Raw genomic sequence first — 26,488 nt, forward strand, 5'->3', positions numbered from 1 at the left:
TTCCATAGTAGTTACTTTGCAGTCCCTGTCAGAGGTTTTAAACCTGCCACTGCCGAGAGAGTTGCTGTACCACCCACCCATTGTGAAGAGTGTCACGACACCACCCACCCACACACACAGCCAGCACGTTGCATGGCACTGCTAGAAGTAGTAATATATTTGACCGTCAGTCCAGTCTGAAGGGTGTCCTGACCACAGATAAATTTAGGCCAAGCTAAATCTTTAACACTGGAGGAAGAAATGTAGGGGGGTCTAAAAGCAGTTCAAAGAGGGATTTGTCGGAGCTAAAGTCATTTTGCTGTCACTAAATCCTCAAGAGATTATCGTCCAGTACTTATATCTCATACCCCTGAACAATTCCGTAAGGACACAGGAGCTTGATTGACACTGAAAAGAAGAGAAATCAATGAAGAGCCCAGTTAGAGAAAGAAAATCACTTTGAAAAGGTTGCTTGGATTATTTTGGAAAGGATCGGGGGAGGGTCGCAATATTTGGTCTCTGTGTAGTTCCAGAGCTATTAAAAGTGTTTAGGAATAATAAGACCTGGAATTCACCTTTTAAGATCTTTAGGTCTAACAATGTTAATCCTTTTAGACGATTACATGTTAATTGCAGATGCATCAGGATAACTTATAAAATTACACTTAAGGGCCTGAGTACCTCTGTTAAAGGCCTGGGGGCATGGCTAAATGCAAGTCTGTTTTTACTTCCTCCCCCATCTTCGATTTCCTAAGTGTTCAAATAAATGCAGAAGATTTACCTTAAACATGCCTGAGTCCAAAAGCCTATCTCTAATAACTTTGTGTCAGGAGGTGAGTATTAATCCCTTCATCTCACAGGAAAAAAATAGCCAAGCTACTGATGACCAGTGATGTTGCTGCACACTTTTCCCTGGCCACGCTCTATTTATAGAGCATTAAAAAGGTCTTTTCTGAAAGCCAAGAAACATCTAAAGAACTGTGGAACAATATTGGCTTGTCAGAGACAGCTTGTAGTCTTGGCTCCCAGCTCAATGACCATTCTTCTAAACCAGTGGTTCTTAACCTTTACTGCAGCCTGCACCCCTCTGGTTCTCAAAATATGTTCTCACACCTCTTACCAAAATCAAAATATGTTCTTGCACCCCTTATCAAAAATTGTTAAAGTAGGTCAGTTCTTTAAACCTAGATATATTTTTTGTTTGTATATGACAGTAATCGTTAAAAATGTATAATATTAATAAATACATAGGTTTGTGAAACATAGTAGTTGTACTTACGTGCCTGTGCTTAATTGTGTTTTCGATGATTTACCTTCTAAAAAAATCTGGCATGTCTCGCACCCCCAAAAAGGGCATCTCGCACCCCCAGGGGGTGGGTGCACCCAAGGTTAAGAACCACAGTTCTAGACCATGTCATGATGGAGGTTGGTTCTTAATTGTGTTGCAATATGTATTGTGTTAAATACTGTTTTACGTCTTTCTGCACCTAGAAGTAGCATTTACTATCTGTGTCACTTGAAGATTATCACTAATAAAACACTTATGTCTATTGTATCCCTACAGGGATCTTTGTGCTCCTTCTCCTGCGTGCACTGCAACATGGCATTTCTTTTATCAGACCCAATTCATCCCTCCCCAGTATTTATAAGCAGCATGAAAAGCATTTAAAGAGCCAGCTTTCTGCCTTCAGTTACATCCAGACAATCCCAATGAAGTCCATGATAGTTGTACCTGATCATAGAATTGAGCCTACTTAGGGCCAGATGCTGAGAAAGTTTATCAACATAACTTCATTATCTTCAGAGTATACCCGCTTAGGTTCGGGCCATTCATGTATTTTTGCACAGAATATCACTTCTTTAAAAAAAAAACAAGCTAAAAAAAACTATATAGAAAGCTTTAGATTTTTGCAGTGTGCTTAAAACTTGGTATGTTACTAGATAAGTTGGTTTGCACTGGAGAGTGCATATGTTTTGTTTGGTTGCTAAATTAGTTCAAAACAGGACAGTGAGCGGAAGTCAAAGGGTAATGTTTACAAAAGTGAGCACAGTCGCAGTGCTGTGAACCTGCGATCAGCAGACACCAGAGACCCAGGCAAAATCCCCTCCGTATCACAGCGATTGGGAAGCAGCACTCAGAAAGCAATTTGCAGGGAATGGGACAGCTACAACAGCTCAGCAGAAAAACAATCTGCAGGTAATAAGATCCTGCTGATTCAACCAGCTCCAGGAGTCAGAGAGGAAAGAATATTTTTTAAATGTGGGTGTAAACACCAACTGAAGAAGAACTGACAAACCTGGCATCCATATTATAGCTGCTTTAACTATGGACAGTAGAAAGAATGACAGGTTTTTTTGCCCAGCTAATGTGGCCTATTGCTATGGTAGTTCTGTAGCAGACAGTTCTTGAGGTTTCAGCCACTGTACATGACAGATTAGGTTTTCCTTTCCGTTCATTGGCAGCATCTACTGCATTTTATGCACTTTGTTAGCTCCACATTAAGAAAGTGTTGAATATATTGTGATTACATTTGGCATCCAGAAGAAATTATTGTAGTTAGGTCTTTCCACTCTACCAGTGAAGGCTTCCTTCAATCAATAGATATTGCTTTTGGAAGGCTAGTGCATGAGGTTTTTTGATTTTATAGTTCTGGTTGCTATTCAGAAGCCTTTTTGACAAGGCTTTCATTATTAATGACAAATCATGACTGATTTTTCCCCTCAGTTTCCTTATAACACCATTCTAGCTAAATTAACTTGATTTAATTTAAAAAATGTATTCTAATTTAGTACTTACTATTATTGCCTACTTAATTATGAAGTCTGTGAAAGATAAGTAAAATATTTCTGCAATAACTCGCTCTAAAGAGGAAACTTTTTCCTTTTATACACACAGACAGTGTCCATTAACGCTACAGTCTTTAATGTAACAGAAATTTGACCCCTACATGAGGGAGTATTATCTGTTCTATTACATTTTCTTGGCTGTAATTGTCAGATCTAGTTTCATGGCTGACTTGTGTAATCTCAGCAAGAAGCACAATGCAAGATATGTTTTATCTAGAGAGAGACTTGAATGAAAAGCTTGAATCCAAACACCTATATTTTGGAAGTATTCACAGTCTGAATTGGGACTAAAATCTCAATGTCTATATTACTCATATCTTTATAATTAAGGCTGAACAAAAAACTTGAATCCAAACTTTAGGAAGCTACATTTTCTAGCTTTAGTTTTAAGTGTCTTTTGTGATGAATAGTTTCAGAGCTTGTGCTTCTTCAGCAGTTACCCTAAAAAGGCAAAAATAATACAAAAAAGGGATGTGATGACCTCCTTGAAAGTTGTTGTATTTTCAAATTTAGAAATTTAGAAATTCATAATAATATGCTCATGACAGTCCATTAAAATAATAAGCTATCAGAAAATGAATCTAAAAACCTATCCCCACATTCTTAAATCAAAGCAGTTGCAGAAATACAGCTTTCATCCACCAGGAGAAAATGGTACTAATTAAATTATCATATTCCAATGCTTTCAGAGGCACTTTTTCTTTCTTTAGTAATTAGTCAAAATCCCATGCATAATCAATGTGTAAAGTGGACATTTAAAATATATTTTGAGTTTAGCACTTATGATTGTTATCTGACTGACAGCACAAGAAACTAAAGTACTAATTGCACAGAAGCAGCAGAGGTGGAGTCAAAGTGGGCTGGTATGAACCCCTCTACTTGATCAGCTTCATGTTCCAGCAACAAAATAAAATATTTCACATGCAAAGATTGCACTTCCACATGGCAAACAGAGTAACTGCTAAAGGGAAATGAATATTCCTAGTTAGTTTCCATTAGCTACAAGCGTTTTGCATTAAGAATGTGGAAAGAAAAACTTAGTTTATTCTTTTCAGATGATGTGCATATCAACAGCAATGTGTGCTCCACTCTCTAAGATTTGCACCTCTCTAAGAATCTTGTTTGTTTGTTTGGCTGTTGTCTACAGGTTACATCTATGCAAGAAAGAAAAATATAACTTGTTGCCAAAATATTACTCTAATTTTAATATGCATATTCTATATACATATTTATGAAATTTAAATATATTTTTATTTGATTGGATCAAAAATCTTTTAGCACTAGATATACGTATATACACTACATAGATAGATAGATGATGACATACCCGTGCAAGCAAGTAAAAGGGAGTAAAATAACCCAACCTTTTAATCTCTACAAGGACTTCCCTAGACTTTGGGCCCAAGCATTAAGGAGCAAGCAGAAACAATTGCCTATTTATTTGCTCCCCAGAAAATAGAGGTGAGAGATTGTCAGGAAGGGGTAGAGAATGGGCGTACCGCCTAGGAGTAAGGAAGAAGCAAGGAGAAATTGTGACTTAGGAAGGATTTATTTTGTATATGGAGAAATTGCTTATTCTCAGAACTGCCTTAATGTTAATTAAAATTTACCAATTTAACCCTCATCACATCCATGGCATAATATACCCCACGGGATATATGTTGGGATAGCTCATGCACATTGGCCCTCCTAATATGTTATTTTAGGACATTGCATATGCTAATTGATAATGCATTGCAGTGACAGTGGTTATTGTACACATAAAAGCCTGCAAATCACTGGATATACACTTTATATCCGTGGATATCTGCATCCACAGAGCTCAATTTGGTTGTATTGTTTACCATCCTTGCAGATCGCGGAGCGGATGTGGATCCAAATTTTTTTTTTGTCCTTACAGGGCTCCAATAGTGAGATAGGTGCTGGTGCAGGTGCGCATACACATACATATAAAAGGTGGAGTGCAGATTGGATACAAGTTAATTATCATGGATGCGGATTGGATGCAGGTCCAAATTTTTTATCCGTGCAGTGCTGTATATATACAAATATCAGGGGGTAACCGTGTTATTCTGTATCCACAAAAACAACAAGGAGTCTGGTGGCACCTTAATGCATCTGAAGAAGTGGTGTTTTAGCCACGAAAGCTTATGCCCAAACAAATCTGTTAGTCTTTAAGGTGCCACCAGACTCCTTGTTGTTTCGATATATACAGTCGACCTAAGGTAGAAGGGCTAACTGAGACCCCTGCTAATTCTTTCAATTTGCGAGTTAAATAAAGTTGTTGGTTGGTTTTTTTTGTTTGTTTGTTTTTTTGCCTAACACATTAAAGAACTGTTCATAATTTCTGAATAAATCTGGGGACAAAAGTCCACAACACAGTTAGTATAACTTTTTTCATGATACTTGATTTTAAATATTTTTGTTCTAAGATATTAAAGAATTATTCTTCATTTCTGAATGCATTTAGAGTACAAATTTTCTCCACCTCACAGTTCATGTAACTTTTTTCTTAACACTTGAGAAAGGTTAATATTCTTTGTGTTATAATTACTTGATTATACTGTTCAATTCAATGCTCAATGAAATTCAGTGTTGATAAATGTAAAGTAATGCATATTGGAAAATATAATTCCAACTATATATATAAAATGATGGGGTATAAATTAGGTGGTACCACTCAAGAAAGAGATTTATCCACAATAACTCCTAGATCTCTGAAAACATCCACTGAATGTGCAGCAGCTTGGAAAGTGGGGAATCATTAGGAAATGTATAGGTAACAAGACAGACAATATCATATTTCCTATATATAAACCCATGGTTCACCCACATCTTGAATACTGCATGAAGAGCTGGTCACCCCATCTCAAAAAAAAGATCCACTGGAATTGGAAAAAACTACAGAAAAAGGCACCAAAAATTATTAGGAGTATGGAACAGCTTCCACATGAGGAGAGATTAGTAAGGCTGGGACTTTTCAGCTTGGAAAAGAGATGACTAAGGGGGGAAATGATAGAGGTTTATGAAATCATGACTGCTGTGGAGAAAGTAAATAGGGAAGTGTTATTTACTCCTCATAAGACAAAAACTAGGGCTCACTAAATGAAATTAATAGGCAGCAGGTTTAAAACAAATTAAGGAAGTATTTCTTTACACAGGGCACAGTCAACCTGTGGATGATGTGAAGGTCAATATTATAACAGGGTTCTAAAAACTACTAGATAAATTCATGGAGGCTAGCTATTAGCCAGGATGGGCAGGACTGCAAAACCATACTCTGAGGTGACCCTAGCCTCTGTTTGCACAAGCTGGGAATGGGCAACAGGGGATGGATCACTGGATTATTACCTGTTCTGCTCATTCCCTCTGAAGCAGCTGGCATTGGCACTGTTGGAAGATAGTATACTGGGCTATATGGACCTTTGGTCTCACCCAGTATAGCCATTCTTATGTTCTTATGTTTTCTCTGTGTGGAGGAGAGAAATCCCTTTTTGTGTTGGAATTTGAAATTTCAAAATGTTGTCTTTATTCCAAAATGGAATGAAAAATGAAAAAAATCATTATTTGTAGGGCTGTCAAGTGATTAAAAAATTAGTCATGATTAACTGTGTGATTAAAAGAATAATCCTGATTAATCATGTGATTAATCGTACTGTTAAACAATTATAGAATACCTTTTATTTAAATGTTTTGGATGTTTGCTACATTTTCAAATATATTTATTTCAATTACAACAAAGAATACAAAGTGTACAGTGCTCACTTTATTTTTATTACAAGTATTTGCATTGTAAAAAAACAAAAGAAATAGTATTTTTCAATTCACCTAATACAAGTACTGTAGTGCAGTCTGTTTATCATGAAAGTTGAACTTACAGACGTAGAACTGTGGACAAAAAAAGGGCATTCAAAAGTAAAACAATGTAAAGTTTTAGAGCCTGCAATTCCACTCAGTCCTACTTCTTGTTCAGCCAATCACTCAGACAAACAAGTCTGTTTACATTTGCGGGAGATAATGCTGCCCACTTCTTGTTTACAATGTCATCTGAAAGAGAGAACAGTTGTTCCCATGGCACTGTTGTAGCCAGCTTTGCAAGATATTTATGTGACAGATGCGCTAAAGATTCATATGTCTTCATGCTTCAACCACCATTCCAGTGGACATGCAACAATGCCAGTGATGGTTTCTGCTCGATAACATTTATCTGAGTCAGATGCCACCAACAGAAAGTTGATTTTCTTTTTTGGTGGTTAGGGTTCTGTAATTTCCACATAGGAATATTGCTCTTTTAAGACTTCTGAAAATATGCTCCACACCTCATCCCTCTCAGATTTTGGAAGGCACTTTCCTTAAACCTTGGGTTGAATGCTGTAGCTCTCTTTAGAAATTCTCACATTGATACCTTCTTTGCGTTTTGTGAAATCTGAAGTGAAAGTGTTTTTAAAATGAACAACATGTGCTGGGTCATCACCCGAGACTGCTACATTGTGAAACATTTGGCAAATATGTATGTGGGTAAAACAGAGCAAGGGACATACAATTCTGCCCTGAGGAGTTCAGTCACAAATTTAATTAACACATTATTGTTTTAATGGGCATCAACAGCATGGAAGCATGTCCTCTGGAATGGTGGCCAAATCATGAAGGGGCATATGAATGTTTAGCATGTCTGGCACGTACATACCTTGCAGTGCCGGCTACAAAAGTGCCATGCAAATGCCTGTTCTCACTTTCTGGTGACATTGTAAATAAGAAGAGGGCAGCATTATCTCCTGTAAATGTAAACACACTTGTTTGTCTTAGCGATTGACTGAACAAGAAATAGGACTGAATGGATTTGTAGGCTCTGAAGTTTTACATTGTTTTGTTTTTGAGTGCAGTTATGTAACAAAAAAATCTACAGTTGCAAATTGCACTTTCACGACAAAGAGATTGCACTACAGTACTTGTATGAGGTGAATTAAAAATACTATTTCTTTTTTATCAGTTTTACAGTAAAAATATTTGTAATAAAAATATTTACACTTTGATTTCAATTCAACACAGAATACAATATATATGAAAATGTAGAAAAACATCCAAAATATTTAATAAATTTCAGTTGGTATTCTATTGTAGAACAGTGCAATTAAAACTGCAGATTAATTTTTTTGGGTTAATCGCATTTGTTAACTGTGATTAATTGACAGTCCTAATAATTTGTTTTGTGTTGATTGAAACGTTTTGTTTTGATTTTGACTTTAAAAAATAGATAATAGATAATCTAATTATAATAGATAATATAATGCAAAATAAAAAATACAGAATGAAGTAATTTCCAAATGTAAAATCAAAATTTTCTAATCTGGAAATTTTGAAATGGGAAGTTGCAATATTGTTAGGATTTCTCCCCCCACACCTTTTTCTTCCAAAATAGAAATTAGGCAAAATTAATCTGATTTCACAAAACATTTCAATTTTGACAGATCTGCATATTCTTACTGAATGTGGTTTCATCCAAATTTCTTTGGCAAGTTCTGGTAATTACATATAAATTGGGGTTAGATATTTATTCTTGAAATGTTCTGAGAATCTCTGTGGGAAAACTAAATGTGAATAAAGACAAATGATGTGGAACTATACAAATGTTTCTATTTGAGTGAGAGGTGTCAGGCAAACTTCCTTTGGCTCTGGTGTATGCAATTCCGGAATCTTAAGTTGCTGCTGATAGTGAACCTAGAAACTCAAAGCTGTACTGAGTTAAAACCACAAATGTTTACATGGTTTCTTGTTTAAACATACTGTGACGGGACCCCTGGGGTGCAGCCTGGGACTGTGGGGCTGCTGTACCCCCTGAACTCTCTCCAGCCTGGGCTGTCTCTCATAATGCTTTGCTAGTGACAAGAAGCTACCCCTTCTAGGTGCTGTGATCACTCAGCACAACAGCATGTGGAGCCCCACACCCAGCTAGATTGCATGAATGCTCCCAGAGCCAATCATGAATCACACAGAGAAAGTCCCCAGCACTGTACCCCAGGAATATACCATCTTGTACTGCTCAAGATGGGCAGTGCAAATTTATTAAATTGCTTCACCACTTCAACAATGGAAAGTGGACATACACCAGCCTTTGCAAAACCTGAGCAGATTTGCCCCACACTTCATACAAACTCACTGGTAAAGATAAACAATTAAATAAATTTATTGAGCTTAAAAGGTAGATTTTTAGTGGTATTAAGTGACAGGCAAAAAGTCGGAGTTAGTTACCAAAAGAAATAAAATATAAGCACGCAGTCTAAACTCTCAACCCTATTAGACTGGGCAACATCTAGATTAAGCAGTTTTTCTCACCCCCTTGGATATTGCAGTCCTTAATATACAGGTTTGTTCCTTAAATCTGGGCCAATCTCCTCTGTTGGAGTTTAGTCTTAGTTGCTTGCAGCATAGGTGGGGGCAGGAGAAGGGCCAGCATATAGCCTCTGTGTCTGTTTTATACCCTCAGTCCTTGAAAACACAAGTCCAGGCATGTCTCGGGGCATTGCTGAGTCTCCAGGCAAGGTTGAGCAATTCCCCTAGTCAATGGTTGTTGATTGATTGATTGATACCCCACCCTGGCATTGGTTACTTTCCTTGCTGTTGCCTCTGGGGAGCTAATACCTGGCTTATTCCCCAACTTACAGCATGTTCTAGTGACAACCATACCACACAATTCTCATAACTTCATATGCGGTAATGATACACATATATGGATAGAGAAATGACTTTCAGCCTATCATAACCATTCCCCTGATACTTTACAAGGCATGCTTTATATGTAAGATCACAATTATATAGAAATGAGGAATATGGGGGTTACAGGATGCTCCCCCAAGGTATGGAATGTCACACATACATTGCTCCAGGTTCTGTTGAAATGGTACAGAACAGAATCTCAAAAGATTCACCAACCTTTTAATAAACCTAACTGAGTTTACAGTTGGTAATGAAGTGTCAAACTAGGAAAGTTGCATGTGTTTTAATGTTACATAACCATGTTTAACCCAGTTCTGGAAGTATGTTGTGTGTTTTGCTTACCTGTGAGCCAGTCTATAGAGTCTAGTGGCAAGGAAAATGACATAGCCTTCACTTTGAAAGTGGGATTTGTATTTTCTCAAGTACGGCCAGTTTGATCTAATCTTAGGCCTCTTGCAAAGCTACCATAAACTCCCTGCACTGGGCAATGTGCTAGTGTTATGTATAGGAATGTAAGAGGAATAGGTAATGATCCTCATCCTCATTTGGTATAAATTGCCATAAATAGCTTCATTACTCTCAGGGGTGCTATATCAGTTTACTCCAGTGGAGGGTCTGGCTCATTGTTCTCAGAACTCATTTGTATGTTTCTGGAAAGAATTAGGAAACTAGCAAGTGGATGATGGAGGTTTCAGAAAGCAGAAGGAGAACGCTTTGCTGTGTACCAGCCAGTGTAATGATTAGGGAGAGAAGCAGAGTGATTCTCACCGCAGAGCTGTCAGACATCACAAAGTAGCTCATACTCCACCTCACACCTCACTGGAGCATGCACAATTAAGATCATATTAACATTTCAGGCATTCCCTAGTGGGCTTAAACACCTGTGACCTGGAAGCTTGCTGTAGACTTCAAGTGATGCTTTTATGTCTAAGCCAGCCCTACTTTCAGTTTAAGTGTATCTAGGACCCAAGCCTGAAACCACTAGTAAGAATGGACAAATCAAAAGAGGCTCCATGTGGCCTCTGTGCCAAGTTACATCCTGGGAGCTGGGAAATGCTGATCCATCAGCACCTCTCTCCTGCAGCTGGCCAATGGGTGCCAGAGACTCCCAGGGGGAGGAGCTAACTATTATCCCACGGGGAGTGTCTCCCTCCCTCGCTGCTAGGACTTCCCACCTTTCACTGCAGCCCCATCAAGTTCCCTCATCCATCAATGCATTTGTTATTATATCCCTGTCTGTTCTTGTGCATGGCTATCAAATTATTTAAATTTGAAAAGAAGCAACAGTTACCATGTCAGGACAGTTTTATTTTAACAAGTTTAGTCTTTCACACATTTTTTTAAGGAACCTTTGATAGTGGTAGGTTTTGTTTTCTTTCTCTATTTAACAATCTGTTTCAAAATGCCCTTACAAATCTTTTTGTAATTCTAAATCTTAAAGTGGGACTCTGCTCTGGGAAGTGACTCCTGCAGTTCCCTTTATGTGTGAAATGCTCCCCACTCACAAATAATAGTGTGTGGAGGGGAGGGGGGGGGTTTCCAGACTGCCAACCTTGTAAACTCAGTCTGGGCTCAGAGAATGTAGCTGGGTTATTCTATCTAAAACAGGGGTCTCAAACTCGAATCACCAGAAGGGCCACATGAGGACTTGTACATTGGTCCGAGGGCCACATCACCCCCCCCACGCTGCCCCCACTCCACCCCCCCACCCGCAGGGTGAAGCAGGGGGCTGAGGGCAGGGGGTTGGGGTGCAGGAGGGAGTGTGGGGTATGGCAGGGGATTGGGGTGTGGCAGGGGGCTCAGGGCAGGGAGTTGGGGTGCAGGAGGGGTGGGGGTGTGGCAGGGGGCTCAGTGCAGGGGATTGGAGTGCAGGAGGGAGTGCGGGTGTGGCAAGGGGTTGGGGTGCAGGCAGGGGGCTCAGGGCAGGGAGTTGGGGTGCAGGAGGGGTGTGGGGTGTAGCAGGGGGCTCAGGGCAGGGAGTTGGGGTGCGGGATGCAGGAGGGGTTCGGGTTCCAGCCTGGCGCCTCTTACCTTGAGTGGCTCCGGGGTGGCAGGGGCACACACCGGGACCAGGATGGGCTCCCTGCCTGTCTGCCCTGGCCCCAGCCCTGTCCCCGTGCTGCTCCAGGAAGTCACAGGCACTGCTTCCCTGTGGCCCCGGGGGGAGGGGGAGCAGAGAACTCTGTGAGCTGTTCTTGCCTGTGGGTACCTCCCCCGAAGCTCCCATTGGCCGTGCTTCCCCGTTCCCGGCCAATGGGAGCTTTAGGGGCGGTAACCACAGGCAAGAACAGCTCACAGAGTTCTCTTCTCCCCCTCTCCCCGGGGCCGCAGGGAAGCTGTGCGGGGCCCTCAGCACCACGAGGTTGGCAAATCCGCGGGCCGGATCCAAAGCCCTGATGGGCCGGATATGGCCCGGGACCGTAGTTTGCCCACCCCTGGCCTGGAGGTAGGCTGGGGATGCGGTGCGCTAAGGAGGGAACGGGGGGGAGCGGAGCGGGGAGCTTGGCGGGCCGCAGGAAAGAACCCTGCGGGCCACATGTCTGAGACCCTTGATCTAACATATCACCAGTGACAAAACTAATATTGGTCATATTGGTCAAGCCTTAGGTGATACCTGCACAACCCTTTTGTCATCAGTGTGCTTGAAGATACTGGAAGTTAGTAAACATTTCTGCTGATGATGTGTAAAATTAAGTAGAAACTTTTGCTCACTGACCTCCAGCTCTATCGGCTCTGCTGGGCTAAATAGGAGTCAAAAAGCAGCAAAAATGCATTTTTCTCACTAAGGTCAACTGTTTACAGCTGTGAATGGATATAGGGATCAGATCACGGCATTTTGAATAAGAGGGTGCCATTTTTGAAGTCACTTTTCAGAATAGTTCCAAACTTTATGCACAAAAACAAAAGATTATTATTTGTTTGGCTACCGGATAGTGGAATTTGAGACTTCTCTTGTGGGGCATGAATACATATTCATTAATATTTCAATTAAACAGCTACTTAAGCAATTATTATATAAGATAAAACATTGTTTTTTTGGCAATGTGCCTTGAGGTCTTTCTACATTACATGAATTGGAGTAATCATTTATTAATATATTATTACATTTTCTTGTAATATGGGGTGTTTTTAATTTCTACATATCCTCAAGCAAGCTCTCTGTCTAGCAAATGCTGCCACAATTATATTAAATGTTTTAGAAAACAATGCAGTTCTCACCAACATTTCTCCACAACACATTGTATAACCCATTTTCTTTGGTTGTCTTCACACAAGAGACTTCCAATCTGTTGGTTAGAAATCAGAAATTAAATTAAAAATAGTTTATTTTGGCTACAAAGGGGCTTTGCAATAGTAGAAGTTCTGTGTCCCACCTCGGGTGACAAAACAGGCTCTGTAGATGTCTGCCCTTGACCATTGTTCAGAAGTGCTAACACTGGTGTTTCTTTTATTTTTCTTTGCATCACAGGAGTCATCAGGACCGCCTTGCATAACATGGACAGGGAAGCCAGAGAGCATTATTCCGTTGTCATTCAAGCCAAAGATATGGCTGGGCAGGTCGGAGGGCTATCAGGGTCAACAACTGTAAATATCACACTCACTGATGTCAACGACAATCCACCCAGGTTTCCTCAGAGTATGTAAAAGTTCAATATGTATTTGTTTTGAAAAGCCACACTGATTTTTAGTAATGGAAGTGACCTATTAATGAAAATCAATCACTGTTCAAGTTACAGGTGGAGAGGGGACACAAAAAGTGATGTTTTCAGGGGTTTTATTTTTCATCTTTTTCATGTGGGATAGTGTGTGAGGATGTGATACAATTCCAGCACAGAAGCCAACCATGATCCCTTTACATATAATACTACTACTAACAACAATAATAATAGGGAAAAGATAAGAACTCTACTGTGGGTTCTGCTCCATCCATTTTGAAATGTAATTACATGATAATATGGTATGGATTCACCAAGTTAATCGTGTTGTTCCCATGACAGGGAAGGAATTATAAACTTTAATCCAGCATGTACATGCCCCCCCACGCCCCAACACAAGATTTATAAATCACTTTTGATATTAAAAACAATAGTTCAAAGTATGATATTACTATTATTGTTGGTGTTGTACAGTAAATCCTGCCTTTTCCCGAAGTAAGTGAAGTGTGGATACTAAATATCAAAAACCAAATGCTCGCACATCACAAGTTATGACGAATGTTCATGTAGTAAGAATATCTTAGTGTAACTCCTCACTTATGGTATCATGTAGAATACAGACACTTCACACTTAGCTAGCGTGGATGTAAATGTCAGTGTAGATGATGAGGCACTGCTTAGGTGAGTAGAGTAGGGTGTCCTACCTGCTTGAGCCTTTAATGTATGTACCCTTCATAGCTTTCTACACACCCAAGCAGTGCTTATTTTTATCAGTGTAGTGTTGCAGTGTCAGAGCCTCTCTCCACCCTCCCACCCACCCTCCCCACCCCCGCTGCCTCCCCCTGCCGTTCACTGCTGCATGTAATATACACCAGAGTGAGGGTGGGCACAGCCTGTCTTTCACCTTGCTGTGTAGCTTCATGTAACTGCAAGTGCATACAAGGTCACAATCAAATAACGAATAGGAAATGTATTAACACCCAGCATATACATTTAGAATTCTGAAACAGGAGTTGTTGTCTTCTAAGACTTCAGAGTCTGGCCCCAAAAAGGTATTTAAGAGACTTTTCAGACCAAAATTGCATGACTAAACCTACTTTTGATTGCAAATTGGCTCAGGGCCAGTAAAAGTATGGTAATCTGGACTTAGACATTATTAAGAGCCACTGTAGAACATAATGGTCTAGCAACTATAAGTTCACCCAGTGGGAAATATGTTAAGCTGTTTAAAGGAAAAGATTTATCAGGAAGAGTTGAGATCACAAAGCTCCAAGGAAAGATACAATTATCTGACAATTAATGTTATGTAGTCAGGAAGCTCTTTAAAAGTTTTGTAATAATGAATACTTGTGCTGTCCTTCCCATATGCACAATGAAGAGCCTTTGAAATGTAATCTGAGATAGTTAATTCAGTTTTATATCCCATAAAATTGGCAAGATAGCCACCACCATCTTTAACACTTTCACATTATCATTGGAAAGATGACGGCTACATCATATAGTGGAATAAATGAAATATTTAGGTATCTTAATTAACAAATAAAAAGTCTTAGGTTACCATGATGTGTGAGAATTCAGCGACCAAAGAAGGCAAAAATACACAGCAGCTTTCAAAAGTTTGGAGAGTTGTTTCCTTTTATTGGGGGTAGGGAGATTCAGGGTGGGGGATGTGCTTAGATATTAAACTGACACAGAAATGTACACCAACACATGTGGGTATCACAGTTGCCAACTTTCACGCAGTAAATAAGCACCCTGACTTTCACAATAAGCCAAAAATCAAGCTAATCCCATTTCAAAACAAGGCCAAAACAAGCCAATCCCTAAGAACCCCAACACTCTATGTGACTAGATCCCCCTGGCATGCAGTCTGGGACTGTTGTGGGCCTGCTGTGCACCCCTGACTCTCTTCCGCCACTTGTCCCTGCCTGCTGGGAGCTGATCAAAAAAAAAAAGAAGCAGCAGCAACAAGCTACAAGCCAAACAAGCAACAAGCTACAAGCCAAAAACTAGCCAACAATCAACTCACTAGCCAATTAAGCCAAAAACAACCCGAATTTCTGAGTTTTTTCCGCAGGTTTGGCATGTCTGGTGTGTATGTGTGTTTCTTTATGTAGATTTATATATATTTCAATTTGTTTGTAAGTGGGTAGAGAATATTTACAGGGTTTACTATATTTCTATATATTTCAATTTCTTTTACTGCTTCAAAGACACATTTTTTTTAAAATACAAGACAAAATTATCTCACTTCTGAAACTTTGGACACCTATTAATTAACTGGACAAGGCTGAGTAACAGATGCTTTCCTGAGCTCAAGGGTTTTTTCTTTTCAGAAAATATTAATCCTGAAATGTATAATATGGAGGACAACCACCCAATCCAACTTGCTCTTAAACAGGTTTCTAATACTAAAGCCATGACTATAACTTACACTTCCTCAACAAATTTAATTGAAACTTCCCAAACGCCTTGCAAATCCAGTCTTAAACTGTCATAATGTATCTCCAGCACATGGTAAATATGTAGATGGTCTAATATGGGGCAATCCTTGTAACATGAAATATAACCACTAAATTCATAAAATTAATTTTAGTTTTGATTTTTTTCTCTGATCCATGTCCTTCATGCTCCTGATTTCTATCTCCTTATACTCAATTTCAGACTATATTAGCAGGTGACGTTGCTCCTTTTGGGAAACATCTAGTGAGTCTTGCTGTGGATTGCACGCACTGTGGATATCACAGAAAGTGGAAGTTGCCTCCCAGGCAGGTTTTGGAGATGAGTAACTCCAATGTATGAACTCGAATGGCTGCCAAGTTTGCAGAGAACACACAGGCTGAACTAGTGGTGTAGTGGTTAAAAAAAGTGTAAAGTAACCTAAACTAAACTCCATAGTCCCAGATGAGAGGAAGGTATACTCCATTTACTCTTGTTTACCTTTGACTGTACTACTGGGCTGAACTTCATGTTCCCTTATTGTTAATGTCTTAACTGACCAACACACTGTTGAGTTTTGTATCTACATGATGTGTGGACTGTATATTAGAGCATATTGTGAAGGATACCTTGATCGCAGCTTTCCTGAATTATGTCTCGTTTAAATGTATACTTTGTTGTTGTTATTATCTATTTAAAGTTAAGGCCAGATCTTTCAGGCCTTTCTCAAAAAATCTCTTCTTGAAGAAAACTGAGTTTTGACTAAGGATAGTAGAATTTGTCCTATACTATATAAAACATTAAACTCTAATCACAAAAAGTAAGTCACTTGAGATCAACATGCCCATTTAATTCAGCAACTGTACTGCCTCTAGGATTTAATGAAATGTGTTTGAACATTGTACTAAACCAGAGGTGGGCAAACTACAGCCCACCGGCCAAATCTGGCCCGTGAGACCGTGCTGCCCAGCCCCTGAGCTCCCAGCCGGGGAGGCTAGCCCCGGCCCCTCCCCTGCTGTTCCCCCTCCTGCTCCCCCGCAGCTTCAGCGCGCTGCGCCGCCAGCACTCTGGCCCGAGGCTCCTGCCGGGCAGCATGGCAGCATGTCTGGCTCCGGCATGGTAAGGGGGATGGGAGCAGGGTGTTCTGGGGGGCAGTCAGGGGGCGGTTGGATGGGTAGGAGGTTCTGGGGGGTTGGTCAGGGAATGGGGAACAGGGGGGTCTGGATAGGCGTGGGAGTCCTGGGGGGCCTGTTAGGGGGAGGCGGTGAGGATAGGGGTCCGGGCAGACAGAGGACAGGGGGCAGTGGAGGTTGGATAGGGGGTGGTGTCCCGGGGGGTGGTTACAGGCGGGGGTCCCGGGAGGGGGCGATCTGGGGATGGGGTTGGATGGGTCGGGGATTCTGAGGGGGGCAGTCAGGGGGCGGGAAGTGGGAGGGGACGGATAGGGGTGGAGGCCAGGCTGTTTGGGGAGACACAGCCTTCCCTACCTGGCCCTCCATATAGTTTTGCATCCCCGATGTGGCCCTTGGGCCAAAAAGTTTGCCCACCCCTGTACTAAACAAAAATTGTTAGAATAGCTCCTAAAAAGGAATTTAATTTTCTGCAATACTACAACAGTCTAATCAGGAGAGGGGGAATATAATATACAGATTCATACATTTTCATAATGTGGTTGGACCTCTTACATACAATTTTAGACATAGTAAAAACAATACCTGATATAAAAAATGTATATGAACAATTCTGTTTGCAAAACAAAAGTATTCATCAGGTGCATGCCTGTGAATATGACTTCAACAAGACTATGACCTGAGTGTAATGAATTCCTCTCTAGACTACACTTCCCCACCTACCATCCTCAATGGCACCCTGTCCTATAGTAATCCATCTTTTAAATCCATGTTATTATCTTCACAACCTTTCCCTCTCATTGACTGTCTAAATGCAAATGAACTACCCATATAGCACAAGATGGAAGACACCATTTCACTTGAAGGAGCTTTTGGTTTTCAGCAAACTATATTTCCCAGTTCATGATGGTCAGCCTTATCAATGACTACCTTAATTGAGTAATGCCCCAGCTTTGGGCTCTAACACTGACAAAAAAATGTTCCTTGAACTACTCTGTGATCTTAGCAAAATGATACAGGCAATTTCATCTTTTTTTCAAGTTTCATGGCCATCTTCTGTAGACTTTATCCTTAGTATGATCTGTGATCTTAGCCTTAGTGCAATATGGATATCTTTTATGTATTTTGCTCTTTAGTTTGATCCTGTTTCTTCTTGCATCAGGATCATCAGCGCATATGGTGGTTTCAACTGACACATCTGAGTGTTTTAAGTGCTAATGTTGACAAAAGGAACCAGTTATGGACAGACAAATGCATTTCTTCTGGTAGCCTTACTATGCTATAGATTCCATAGGCCATTCTCCAGTAATCCTCTTGTGTTTGAGAATTCATCCTGCAAGGAGATGAGCACCTCCTGAGAATTGCTGAGTGCCCTGATCTTCCATTGGCCCTGCAAACATGTTGAGGGGGGAACTATTTTCTGGTCCACTGCCTCACAAGATTTCAGCTGGTGCTTCCCTTATTGTCTTGGATAAGTAACATTTTATACAGCAGATTAATTTTAGACCTTATATGTTGACAAATCCATTAGCTTCTATAGCATAAACCAAAATGTTGAGGACAAAACATAACTATAATAACTTTCTTATAAATTCCAGATATTTCATAGGATTGCATGAGATTCTTTAATAGTGTATAATGTGTAAAATGTAGAAGGGTCCAAATGATGTAGGAATCTGGAAAAATGCGTATATAGATAGCATTCAGTTTTAAGTTACAAATATATTTTGGTCCACATGCCTTTCTTTTGTGAGACACTGTACGAAAGAAGTCTGATCTGTGTCTCTTGTAAGACTTGATGAAACAGGTTATTGTTATTAAATATATAAAAAGGATTGAACTGGCTAGTAGCTTTCACTGTGCTTGATCCTGCAAGGTTCTGATTGCCCACAACTTATTGTGCACTCCATAAATGTAGCCACATCAGGATGCTGGTATTCTAACACAGAACAATAGTCTCTCAGTCACTAGTGTTGTTGGAGATGCTGGCTGCTGAATTCTGGACTAACTGAAGCTTTACAGTTTCATGGCTTACCGTGGTTAGGAGATGGGATGCAGTGTTCGGCCCAATCCAGTAGCAATACAAGGAGGACCTCATGATCACAGACAGATTTATGCTTGTAACCTTGTAGCCAAGATGGAGCCTGCTCTGCAGGCAGCTCTGGCCAAGAAAAGGTGCACGCAAAAACGCAGCAGGGCAAGTACCTTCTACCCCCAGAGCACCTGTTCCAAACCATCAGAGTGAACACACACACACTGGAAGAGTACAATGAATATAGGAAAGGGAAATATTTACAATTCAATAGAGAAAGTTAGGTGGAGTGGTAAAACAGGGTTACATTCAACACAAGGTCCAACAGGCCCAGTGGTACCACAATCCAAAAGGGCAGATACTGAGCAATGCATCTGCACTCACAGTTCAGGAGTCCTGGGCAAAGTTCCAGTCCAGTGGAGAGTCTTGATTGTCCTTGTAATCTTCAGCACCAGTAAATCTTCCCCCCAAAACCTGTATGGTGCCTTCTTCTGCCACTCTCTGCAAAGCCACACAGAGTGACAACCTCCCCACTTAACAACAGCCTTCCTCCTTATTTCCAAAGCACAGGCACAAGCCCCAGTACTCACTCTGGGCAGCAGCGATAATGGGTCCAGCTCTGGGTTGTCCTTCTTGTGAGATTCCTCCTTGGCACAGTGAATCATAGAATATCAGGGTTGGAAGAGACCTCAGGAGGTCATCTAATCCAACCCCCAGCTCAAAGCAGGACCAATCCCCAACTAAATCATCCCAGCCCGGGCTTTGTCAAGCTTGACCTTAAAAACCTCTAAGGAAGGAGATTCCACCACCTCCCTAGGTAACGCATTCCTGTGCTTCACCACTCTCTGAGTGAAAAAGTTTTTTCCTAATATCCAACTGAAACCTCCTCCACTGCAACTTGAGGCCATTACTCCTTGTTCTGTCATCTGCTACCACTGAGAACAGTCTAGCTCCATCCTCTTTGGAACCCCCTTTCAGGTAGTTGAAAGCAGCTATCAAATCCCCCCTCATTCTTCTCTTCTGCAGACTAATCAATCCCAGTTCCCTCAGCCTCTCCTCAAAAATCATGTGCTCCAGCCCCCTAATCATTTTTGTTGCCCTCCTCTGGACTCCTTCCAATTTTTCCACATCCTTCTTGTAGTGTGGGGCCCAAAACTGAGGCCTCACCAATGCCAAATAAAGGGGAATGATCATGTCCCTCGATCTGCTGACAATGCTCCTACTTATACAGCCCAAAATGCTGTTAGCCTTCCTGGCAACAAGGGGACACTGTTGACTCATATCCAGCTTCTCGTCCACTATAACCCCTAGGTCCTTTTCTGCAGAACTGCTGCCTAGCCACTCGGTCCTTTGCCTGTAGCAGTGCATGGGATTCTTCCGTCCTAAGTGCAGGAGTCTGCGTTTGTCCTTGTTGAACCTCATCAGATTTCTTTTGGCACAATCCTCTAATTTGTCTGGGTCCCTCTGTATCCTCTCCTTACCCTCTAGTGTATCTACCACTCCTCCCAGTTTAGTGTCATCTGCAAACTTGCTGAGGATGCAATCCACACCATCCTCCAGATCATTAATGAAGATATTGAACAAAACCGGCCCCAGGACCAATCCTTGGGGCACTCCGCTTGATACTGGCTGCGAACTAGACATGGAGCCATTGATCACTACCCGTTGAGCCCAACAATCTAGCGAACTTTCTATCCACCTTATAGTCCATTCATCGAGCCCATACTTCTTTAACTTGCTGGCAAGAATACTGTGGAAGACCGTATCAAAAGCTTTGCTAAAGTCAAGGAATAACATGTCCACTGCTTTCCCCTCATCCACAGAGCCAGTTATCTCATTATAGAAGGCAATTAGGTTAGTCTGGCATGACTTGCCCTTGGTGAATCCATGCTGACTGTTCCTGATCACTTTCCTCTCCTCTAAGTGCTTCAAAATTGATTCCTTGAGAATTTGCTCCATGATTTTTCCAGGGACTGAGGTGAGGCTGACTGGCCTGTAGTTCCCAGGATCCTCCTTCTTCCCTTTTTTAAAGATGGGCACTACATTAGCCTTTTTCCAGTCATCTGGGACCTCCCCCGATCGCCATGAGTTTTCAAAGATAATGGCCAATGGCTCTGCAATCACATCCGCCAACTCCTTTAGCACCCTTGGATGCAGCACATCCAGCCCCATGGACTTGTGTTCTTCCAGCTTTTCTAAATAGTCGTGAACCACTTCTTTCTTCACAGAGGGCTGGTCGTCTCCTCCCCATGCTGTGCTGCCCAGTGCGGTAGTCTGGGAGCTGACTTTGTTCATGAAGACAGAGGCAAAAAAAGCATTGAGTACATTAGGTTTTTCCCCATCCTCTGTCACTAGGTTGCCTCCCCCATTCAGTAAGGGGCCCACACTTTCCTTGACTTTCTTCTTGTTGCTAACATACCTGTAGAAACCCTTCTTGTTACTCTTAACAGCCTTTGCTAGCTGCAACTCCAATTGTGATTTGGCCTTCCTGATTTCACTCCTGCATGCCTGAGCAACATTTTTATACTCCTCCCTGGTAATTTGTCCAATCTTCCACTTCTTGTAAGCTGCTTTTTTTTTTTTTAAGATCAGCAAGGATTTCACTGTTAAGCCATATTTGGTCACCTGCCATATTTACTATTCTTTCTACACATCGGGATGGTTTGTTCCTGCAGCCTCAGTAAGGATTCTTTAAAGTACAGCCAGCTCTCCTAGACTCCTTTCCCCCTCATGTTATTCTCCCCGGGGATCCTGCCCATCAGTTCCCCAAGGGAGTCAAAGTCTGCTTTTCTGAAGTTTGGGGTCCGTATTCTGCTGCTCTCCTTTTTCCTCTTGTCAGGATCCTGAATTCGACCATCTCATAGTCACTTCTTCCCAGGTTCCCATCTACTTTTGCTTCCCCTGCTAATTCTTCTCTGTTTGTGAGCAGCAGGTCAAGAAGAGCTCTGCCCCTAGTTGGTTCTTCCAGCACTTGAACCAGGAAATTGTCCTCTACACTTTCCAGAAACTTCCTGGATTGTCTGGGCACTGCTGTATTGCTCTCCCAGCAGATATCGGGGTGATTGAAGTTCCCCATGAGAACCACGGCCTGTGATCTAGTAACTCGGTTAGTTGCCAGAAGAAAGCCTCGTCCACCTCATCCACCTGGTCTGGTGGTCTATAGCAGACTCCCACCATGGCATTACCCTTGTTGCTCACACTTCTAAACTTAATCCAGAGACTCTCAGGTTTTTCTGCAGTTTCATACTTGAGCTCTGAGCAGTCATGCTGCTCCCTTACATACAGTGCAACTCCCCCACCTTTTCTGCCCTTTCTGTCCTCCCTGAACAGCTTATATCCATCCATGACAGTACTCCACTCATGTGAGTTATCCCACCAAGTCTCTGTTATTCCAATCACATCATAATTCCTTGACTGTGCCAGGACTTCCAGTTCTCCCTGCTTGTTTCCCAGGCTTCGTGCATTTGTGCTCATACTGAATCCTGTCCTGGGGTGTCCCCGGTCAGCCGCTCTGTCCCTCCTTGGCTTCGGGCAGAGTCTCAGCTGCTGCACTCTGTGAGGGCCTGCTTGTTGTAGACCTTCTGTCTGGAGCTCCAGACACACACAAACCCTGTTGCTCTCCCTCTCTCCAGGCTCTTCCCCTCCCCAAACAGCATTTCCTCTTGGCCCATGCTCTCTAAACCCCAAAGGGGTTACATGATATATAATGCACATTTCCATATGTATTAAAATAACTTAATGTAGTTAAATATTACCAATTTTAAAAGTGTGATTGAAGAAACACATTTTTCGATAGAGATGATGTTCTAATAATTGGATGCCTTCATGGGTTCCTCTGTGACTGTTCCCAGTAAGGCAATCTAATAGCAATAATTCACTTAGGGTAAAAGCTATTGCTATGCAGATGGCCCATGCATCACTTAAGCATTACTTAAGACCTACTTAAGTCTTTTAAGGGCTTAATCAGTGCATAGGGACATGTACCAGCTGTGTAGTTGGTTGATTTTCATCCTAACTACAGTAGGAAGCTATCAGCTCTATGTTTATAAAGATTTTTTTTCTAAATAATGTTCTTCAGCTCTTCAGTTTTAAGATGACACACACTGTTTTTTGTTTTTTTGTTTTCATTTGTGAGTTCCATAGCTGAGTTTTTGTTCCACAATAATTATTGCTTGCCCTTGTGCATAGTTTGCAACTTAGCATGACAATAGTCTTCTAACATTTTGGTTTACATGCAATAAGGTTTGATTATTTAATATATTTAATAATTCTCATCATATAATCTTTCTTAGAGTCTGGGATGGAGAGCAGCTGGGATCTGGGTAGTTGGAAATTTTGCTGCGAGGATAATTTCCTTAAAGGCAATTATAAACATAAAATCAATATTCTTCCCACACATGCAGAAAAGCCTTAATTTTGTGGAAAGGAGAAGCTTGCAGGTGAGGGGAAAATATAAGAGCCCCTACGGATTTAGATTAGCTCAGCAGCTGGTGCTACTTAAAAATTAAACTAAATGTCTATCCTTTTCTGTTGTGAAAATTCAGCCCATTACATTGGGCCTTAGGGAGCAGAGACCAATGGGCAATTTGAGGGATCTCAGGCTACGTCTACACTACACGCCACTTTTGGCAGCATGTAGTGTACATACCTGCAAGCCCCTCCCACCCCCCCCCAGCATGAGTATAAATAGGAGTGTAGCCAGTGAGGCATGGCTTAGGTAAGTAGAGTAAAGATATGCCTGAGGGTATGAGTATGCAAGCACATACCCTGTGTGCTGTCTACTTACCCAAGACGTGCTTCCTATCTACACTGCTATTTTTAAACATGTGGTGTCTCACTGCCTCCCCACTGCTGGAGTCTTTCCCCGCTGCAGGAAAAGACTCCCCCGTGAGGAACAGTTCTGGCAGAGGGAAGACATCAGTGAAAGGCTTCAGCAGTTCCCTGCTGCTGGACCACTACTTTGTCATAGGGCAAGATACCAGCAGCTAAATGGCAGTAAGGAAAGGCTCTGCCAGCTCCTGGCTGCCAGAGCTGACTCCAGGAAAGGCTCCATCAGCTTGACCTTTCCTAGTGGCCTCCTCCCTGCTAGTCTTTTCTTGCCTCAATGAAAGACTCTGGCAACAGGGAGCTGCTGGAGCTTTTCCCCACTGTTTCCCCTCTGCCAGAACCTTTCACTGACACATGTAGCTACAACACTGCAGCGTGGACACAGCCTGCTTTTCCCTGTGGAGTGTAGCTATACAGACACTATCTGCTGCCAAAAATGGTGAGTAGTATAGATGTAGCCTCAATGTGAGGAATCTCCAAAATGAGATCCTCATCGAGATTTCCTCCATGCTGCCCTGTTGTACCAGCTATGCTGAAATTTGTCACCAGCCAAACCATACTGCAACAGCTGGAAATAGTTTTCTGCAAAACTTTGATTTCTCCTCCAGCCCGTTGCTTTCAATCAGATATGGGTCTCAAGTTTAATCCAGACTACCTCAATACATTATTAAGTGGCCTCAAGGTAAAGGTTCATTTTGATGTCACAAAGAGGTGGACTTTATTAAGCAATAAATCCTAGTAGTTGCCGATAAACGTATTTAGATTATATTTCAATAGCCTGTATCTTTATTATCCAAGCAATTTTTTTTTCAAATTTAGCACACAAATTTGCGTGCCAAGTTAGAATCAAAGTTCACCTTTTTTTGAGTTGGCTGAATGGGGAGGAAATATGGTCAGAATTGTTTTTAAAAGCACTCATAACTCAGAAAGAGTCAATGGGATTGTGTTTAAGATTTATGGAAAAACTGACAGTCCAGCTATGATAAAGCATGAAAAATGTTAGCCCCCCGCAAAGTGAATGTTTTGCAGATCTGAATGCAAGGTCATAGGGTGCTAATGAAAACTATTTTGCAACTTTAACTGTAGAGGGCATTAAGACTGATATAAGAGTGCCACTTGAGGAATTATCTCAACTATTGAGCAGAACTTTACTGCCATTAAACATGAATCAAGTCAATGTTTGTATGATAGTCACACTGCATAACTCTCCTGCTCAACTGGTATTTTCTTCCTCTCTTGTTCTTAAAGTTTTCAATTATACAATTATTTCAATTAGTAATATGTATAATGTCTCTACTCTGGTCCAAAAGAGACTGGCCAGTGACTGACACATCCTTTGTTTAAATGGCTTAGTGTTCAATGTATTGATTATTCTCCTTTTTTTACAAGATAACATCAGATGAAGTAAATCCCCAAACTATTTGACTTTGATTGTTGTACATTTAAAAATTGCAAATGTTTCTCACCTTTTATTAAAGGTAAGCCTGGTAAGAGTTTTGAACTATCCAGGCTCAAATTTCTTTAAAAGAAGCATGTGGCTTCTCTCTTATTCTCTCAGCAGGAGATATGACAGGAATAAAAATAAATAGGCATGTGTTTGTCTTTTATTATCTGATGCTGGTGTGAGAATCAAATCCGTCAAGCCAAAGAGCAGCAACCTACTGCTCCAAACATAAGAGACATGGGGGTGGGGGGTTGGGGGGCCAGTGGTTAATCCCCCATAAGAATTGTTTGGAATCACCTGCCTAGCAAGGTTGCTGAACCAAAGATATTAGGTCATTTTAAAAGCAGCTAGTATCAATACCGCCCCAAGGAAATTTTGTGTAAAAAGAGACAACCCTCAATGATCTGAATGTTTTTTTACCTTTTCCACTATGTTTTACATTCTTAATATACTAGAATCAATTGTTAACATATGATGTGCCCTGAGAGATGGAAAGGAATACATAACATAATAACTTACGAAGAACATAAAATGTATCCAAGAGTTAAGAGCTAAGGGTTTTCTGTTTGTTTGAGACAGCTAAGAATTCTCTCTCTCACTCTCTTGCTCTCTCTTTCTCTCTCTGGAGCTGGGCAAATAATGTGCAAGAAATAATTTTTGATGAATTTGCCTTCTTTTTATGTTCACAGAATGCCTGTGAGCAAATGTAATTTCATTGTATGTATACATTAGTTGAACTTAGTCAACTAAATAGGTTTTGCATATCATTTACAGCATTGTTTGCTTTATTTGAAAACTGAGATTTGTTGCTTAACTGTATTTGGTCACATAAGGTTGATGGTATTGCCTTTGTTCCCCAGTTAGAAAAGCGTAATTCTTATAATCAGGTTTTTATTGTAAATACTCCTGGAAGGTAAATTTAACACTCAGTTTCCAAGAGTATTTTAAGTATGTGATTTTAAAAATTGATCACATGACAGTTCTTGGAAATCAAACACAAAAGGGTAGCTAACATGGCCAAAGAGATTTGTATTTAAATTCAAATAATTGCTTGTGAAAAATTATTTTCTTTATTCACCTACTCGGGGGGTTGGGTGGTGGGGAGGGTGGGTATTCCCACATCCGTGACAATAGCCAGATGATGGGGGATCTACTTGCAACATGGGGAGTAGATGGCCAGCCCTCTGTGGAGAAAGAGGTGGTTAGGGACTATTTAGAAAAGCTGGACGTGCACAAGTCCATGGGGCCGGACGAGTTGCATCCGAGAGTGCTAAAGGAATTGGCGGATGTGATTGCAGAGCCATTGGCCATTATCTTTGAAAACTCTTGGCGAACGGGGGAAGTCCCAGATGACTGGAAAAAGGCTAATGTAGTGCCAATCTTTAAAAAAGGGAAGAAGGAGGATCCTGGGAACTACAGG

General features: G+C 41.1%; 1 protein-coding gene across 8 annotated transcripts in view; it reads left to right on the plus strand.

Annotated features, from left to right (window-relative positions):
* The window catches only part of CDH18 (cadherin 18), an 845,073-nt gene that overhangs the window by 725,635 nt on the left and 92,950 nt on the right, over positions 1-26,488 (plus strand). For all 8 annotated transcript variants that reach the window (XM_074944996.1, XM_074945002.1, XM_074945001.1 and 5 more), the window contains one exon: positions 13,010-13,177. In XM_074944996.1, coding sequence (XP_074801097.1) covers positions 13,010-13,177 — 168 coding nt within the window. The remainder of the gene's footprint in view (positions 1-13,009; positions 13,178-26,488) is intronic.

Source organism: Natator depressus, chromosome 2, assembly GCF_965152275.1.
Source record: "Natator depressus isolate rNatDep1 chromosome 2, rNatDep2.hap1, whole genome shotgun sequence".
Taxonomy (NCBI): Eukaryota; Metazoa; Chordata; order Testudines; family Cheloniidae; genus Natator; species Natator depressus.